The sequence below is a fragment of the Seriola lalandi genome, unplaced genomic scaffold, assembly GCF_002814215.2.
Source record: "Seriola lalandi dorsalis isolate HSWRI2012SDOR001 ecotype SW California unplaced genomic scaffold, Sedor1 jcf7180002054773, whole genome shotgun sequence".
In the NCBI taxonomy this organism is placed as follows: domain Eukaryota; kingdom Metazoa; phylum Chordata; class Actinopteri; order Carangiformes; family Carangidae; genus Seriola; species Seriola lalandi.
The window spans coordinates 107,528-112,808 of record NW_019525326.1 but is presented as its reverse complement, the minus strand read 5'-3'; the positions used below and the strand labels follow the sequence as shown (position 1 = coordinate 112,808).

At 47.6% G+C, this 5,281-nt stretch overlaps 1 protein-coding gene across 1 annotated transcript in view; it reads left to right on the top strand.

Annotated features, from left to right (window-relative positions):
- The window catches only part of LOC111669106 (protein-glutamine gamma-glutamyltransferase K-like), a 14,006-nt gene extending 9,336 nt beyond the window's left edge, over positions 1-4,670 (top strand). Inside the window, exons 5-12 of the mRNA XM_087179044.1 lie at positions 1,001-1,208; positions 1,290-1,428; positions 1,526-1,718; positions 1,815-1,968; positions 2,968-3,252; positions 3,648-3,808; positions 3,896-4,032; positions 4,138-4,670. Of these exons, the coding sequence (XP_087035170.1) occupies positions 1,001-1,208; positions 1,290-1,428; positions 1,526-1,718; positions 1,815-1,968; positions 2,968-3,252; positions 3,648-3,808; positions 3,896-4,032; positions 4,138-4,297 (1,437 nt within the window). The 3' untranslated portion in view covers positions 4,298-4,670. The remainder of the gene's footprint in view (positions 1-1,000; positions 1,209-1,289; positions 1,429-1,525; positions 1,719-1,814; positions 1,969-2,967; positions 3,253-3,647; positions 3,809-3,895; positions 4,033-4,137) is intronic.
- Positions 4,671-5,281: the final 611 nt, after the last annotated feature.

Genomic DNA, 5,281 nt, shown 5'->3' with positions numbered 1-5,281 from the left:
ACCTACGTTTTACATTTCTCTTCCTGTAATCACAACAACTGTCTGTCTTTTCTTTCACAAAGGACAGACAGGCGCCTCAGGATGAGGTTAGATATCAGCTCCTGTCACATTTCACAGCAGCTGCACAGCCCTGAACGAGCTAACCCGTTTGCAACACAGGAGACAGGAAGTGTAAACCATTTCATAACATTGGCGCCGGTTGTAATGCGTCATCTACAGTATCTTTGATGAGGTCTGTCCTGCTAGAAACGTCTCCAACAGACTCAGATTCATCTCTGTGTCCGGCCGAGATAACAGTCTCCACTCATCTCTCTCAGTGTGTCAGCGGGACGCCTGCAGCATCACAGCCTGTGGGCTGATGGATTTTCTTTCTGTCCTTTTTTGAGCGTCGGCACAAACTGAGACATTCAGACGGAAAGGTCGGTGCGATGAGCGGCAGCAGCTCAGGTGAAGGGAACGTCTGACCCCCTTACCTTTCCCTAATGCTACCAGGAGGTTGTCATTTCTTTTAGGGAAATGTCTCGACCACCACAGACACTGGGTCACTGTAGCTGCTGAACACTGTTGACTTTGGTGATCCTCTGACCTTTTCCCTCTGGCGCCACCAGCAGGTCGGAGTTATCACACTGAGAAAGATCTCAACGTCTGCTAGATGGAGTGGCACAAAACTTTCTGTTACTTTGTGCTGTTCATGTTCCTGTCAGAGAAGAAAGTGCAGTGTTGGGGGGCGACCTGACCGCTGAGTGGTGAGGGCCTGAACCACACGGGGGTAAAAAGCCCCGAGCAGCAGCAGTCGGCCCGTTCACTCTCTCTCTGCTTGTACTTATATCTGTCTTTCCCTTTCAAACGGCATAAAGGCCCAGAATAAAAACTTACAGACAGAGAGAGTGTGTAGTCTTCTTAGACCCTGTTAGCAGACACTATAAAGCTGCTGACCGCAGACACAAACAGAAAGAGAGGTCTCACTCCTCTGTTAATTCAGAGTTGTTTTTTTTAATGAAACCAAAAACCACTTCCTTCATTTTTCCAGGTCAACTCCCTCGATGACCAAGGTGTCGTGCAGGGAAACTGGTCAGCAAACTACACAGGCGGGAGCAGTCCCACGCTGTGGAGTGGAAGTGTGGAAATCCTGAAGCAGTACCATGAAAGCAGCGGCTCCCCCGTGAAGTACGGCCAGTGCTGGGTGTTTGCTGGCGTGGTCACCACAGGTGAGATCATTGTTTGGGCTTTGGTTTTTTCCTCAGAGTTAATGTCACACAGACTCTGACCTCTGAGGCCTCTTCACTCAGTGTCACGGTGTCTGGGCGTCCCCTGTCGGACTGTCACCAACTTCAGCTCGGCTCATGACACAGACGTCTCCTTGACGACGGATGTGTACTTGGACGAGAACCTGGAGCCTATAGCTCACCTCAACACCGACTCCATCTGGTGAGTTCTGACGCTGTAATGCTGCGACGCGCCTCATGCTTTCCCTCATCATGACGTACACACCGTCTGGTTCACTGACCCGAGTCTTTCCCTGAAGGAACTTCCACGTGTGGAACGACTGCTGGATGGCTCGTCCAGACTTGCCCCCGGGTAACGGAGGCTGGCAGGCTGTTGACTCCACCCCCCAGGAGACCAGCCAGGGCACCTTCCGCTGTGGCCCCGCCTCTCTTTCTGCTGTCCGCAATGGTCAGGTCTACCTCAAACATGACTGTCCGTTCGTGTTTGCAGAGGTTTGTGGATGTTCAACTCCTTAAAGAGAACTTGAGTAGTGCACATCAAAAGAAGCAGGACAGTTTCACATCTGTCTCCCTCCCTCTGTGCATCAGGTAAACAGTGATAAGATTTACTGGCAGAGGAACGCAGACGGGACCTTCAGTCAAATCTACAGCGAGAAAAAGGCCGTGGGCCACAACATCAGCACCAAGGCTGTTGGCTCTGATGAACGCAGTGACATCACGCACCTTTACAAACATCCTGAAGGTATCATCCAACAAAATGCACAAACTGAAATGTTCATCACTATTAGTGTCCCCTGGAAACACCGCCATTGTCATCTGTGTTTCTTGCAGTTTGTGTGTGTGTGTTCAGTTGTCAAGTTGATGAAGATGTTTTCTGAGTTTGCTTGTGTTTTCTTAAAGTTCCTCCAGTGTAAAGTGTGTAAATTTGGAATTTCTGGAGGAGAAAATGACAGCCAGGAAAAATCCACTGTGACACCCTGACAGCCTTAAATCCCCCAAACTTACATTCCACAGATACAATAAGCCCTTCAGTGTAAAGGTCTGTGTCCATGTGTAGTGTGATTATAGATCAGGTCTAACTTCTATATTAATACTGTGAAAGTATCAAAGCCTCAGTCCACAGAGAAATGCACACAGCCTGTATTCAGAAACTGAGCCTTAAAACCAGCCGTCAGGACTTCTGGAACTTTGTGATGTCACAACAAAGCAGTCACCAAGCCCCGCCCACCTGGACCCACCATCCAAACCTTGCAGGATTTGGTTTCTCTGAGTGTTTTTACCTGAAATCTGCTTTATTTTTATTGGATCACTCAGAAAACAGTCAGCCAATCAGCAGAGAGGCTCAGAGCCTCCTCTCTTCTGATTGGCTCACCGACCTGTTGTCACTAGAGCTCCAGAGAGAAGCCGGAGAGAGGAGATGTAAAACTACACTTACATGGTTTTTATATCTTCTGATGTTTTACTGACACCGGGATAAATGAGTTTTTAGATCTGTGTAGTCGGCTACAGGAACTCTGATCCACCGAACCTTAAAATAAAACTGTGTAAAAGAGTAAAATACGGGACCTTTAAGTTAAAGAAGTGACGTTCCTCCAACAGTGTTTGTGCAGAGAGGAGAGAAGGTATAAAACACAGAAGAAGAAACTGGACCTTTACGTTGCAGTGTGTTGACCTCTCAGGGCCGCCGTAGTTTCCTCTGTATCACTCACTGAATTAACTTGACGTTCCTGGTCGTTCTCAGGCACAGAGGAGGAACGCATCGCCGTGGAAACAGCATCTCGATACGGCTCCAAAGCCGAGGCCTATTCGTCTCCCACAGCGGAGGACGTCTCTGTCGAAGTGACCATGGAGGGTGAAGGTCCTACAATGGGAGGGGACGCAGAGCTGACCATCAAGTTGAAAAACAGCAGCTCAGAGCAGCGCACAGTCCTCCTGCACAGCCAGGCGGCGGTCATGTACTACACCGGCGTCCACAAGGCCACGGTCAGAAAGGACAACGCAGACGTGCACGTGCTGCCCAACGAAGGTGAGTGGAGGGTTTCAGGATGGAGGAGACGGAGGTTGAGGATCTTTTTTATTCCTTTCTATGAGTGTGTTTCCTGTAACAAGGAAAAAGGGTTTTTTAAGTTCAACATTTTGATAAAAATACCTATTAGTTTTCTTCCCGAGAGTTGGATGATTATTGAAGATTGATCTCAGAGCGGTATCAATCTTTCGTATCGATCTTCTCATTGAACTCTCTGTAAGATTAATGCATTTCTCTAAATGTCAAACTATTGCTTTAACAAGTTTTCTTGATGCTAACTAAAACAATAATAAAAGCCAATTATAAAATCAGACGATACTGAAACGTGATGCAGAAGATGACAGACGAACAGAGAATCACCAGCAGATGTTCATGTTGTCATTTCCTGTGTACAGTCAAGATTTTGGAGTGGTCCCTGAACTACAAAGACTACAAGGACCAGCTGATCGACCAGGCCGCCCTGATGCTGACGCTGTCAGGCAGGGTCACAGAAACACAGCAGGTCCTGGCCACTCAGTTCAGCTTCCGACTCAGGACCCCAGACCTCATCCTGAAGGTCAGACAAAGCTTCACAGGAAAGTGATACACGTTAGAATCTTTCATTTCAGATCTGACTTGGTTCCTCTTTGTTTTGTTGTCACAGCCAATCGGGAAGGCCGTGGTAGGTGAGAAGACGTCAGTGGAGATTTCATTTACGAACCCGCTGCCACAGGTGCTGAAAGCAGTGACCTTCCACGTGGAGGGACTCGGCCTCGTGACCGCTCGAAAGATCCATTATGGGTGAGGAGAGAAAATACACTTTATACCCAGCTCAGTTTTTCTTACACTGCGTCGCCTGTCGTTCTCTTTTGTGACCGCCACTGTCATTTCCTGTCCCACCCTCAGAGATATTGGCAGCCACGCCTCCATGTCTCTCACCGAGCACTTCGTCCCCACGCTGCCCGGGTCCAGGAAGTTACTGGCTTCACTGGACTGCCAGCAGCTCACTCAGGTCCACGGTGTGACCGACATCACTGTGGGGGAGAAGAGCGGCGCCGCTCTATAGCCATGTGACTCACGCTGACGCTGAATGTCTGAGGCATTTTTCCCATGTAATGTAATGTATATGGAAAGCTTCTATTTATTTATACGACACGCCGACCACGGACAACCACTCATGAAACGACGGAACCTTTTCTACATTAAAACACATCACGCTGTTTTACGCTTTAACGCGACGTAGTTCTACAACATGCAGGTGTGTAAAGTGCAGCTCTGGTCATTCTTCCAGAGGATACACAACGTGGCAGCTCCAACGATCATGTCTCCTATTTATATAAACTATTTATTTTGTTTACACTGTGATGGTGACAATTATTTTATTTAAAAGATAAATATGTGAATGTATCATGTATTATTAAAACACAAATATTTAAAAATGTGTGTGTCCTGGTCACTTATTGACCGAACGTTACGACAGTTTGTTTCTGGTGTTTGGTGAAGCTCAACTCCAACGTTCCTACTTCCTGACTAAGTCGGGGGGGGGGGGGGGGGGGGGGGGGGGCATTATGGGAAACCATGTGACCCCACTCCTAACTGACAAAGACAAAACGCTCAGACTCACATGATGATTAGTGGGACGTCGGCTTGTTTTCTGCAGCTGACAGATGACTGACGGGTCAGAACTCCAGCTCCTTCTGCCTTTATCCATTTCATTTGCTTTCCCTCCTACACTCTGTCGCACACTCTGTCGCACACTCTGTCGCACACAGGCAAAAATATTGTTTTCTTAATAGATGTTGACGCCGTCGGACTTTCTGGAAAACAATACAAACACAATTTTTGTTTGCTGCTGCAGTGGGGCGTGAACATGTGCTATACATACATCTATTACAGGACTGTTGTATTCCCCTTCGCAGGAAGTCAGAGGCAGAAGAGCCAAGAAACTAGAACAGAAATAATATGCAAAAAACAATGACGCATATGATGCCAGTGAAATACAGTTCTGATTTAAATGTTCGATGGTTTGGACGTGCACCTGATTCTCTAT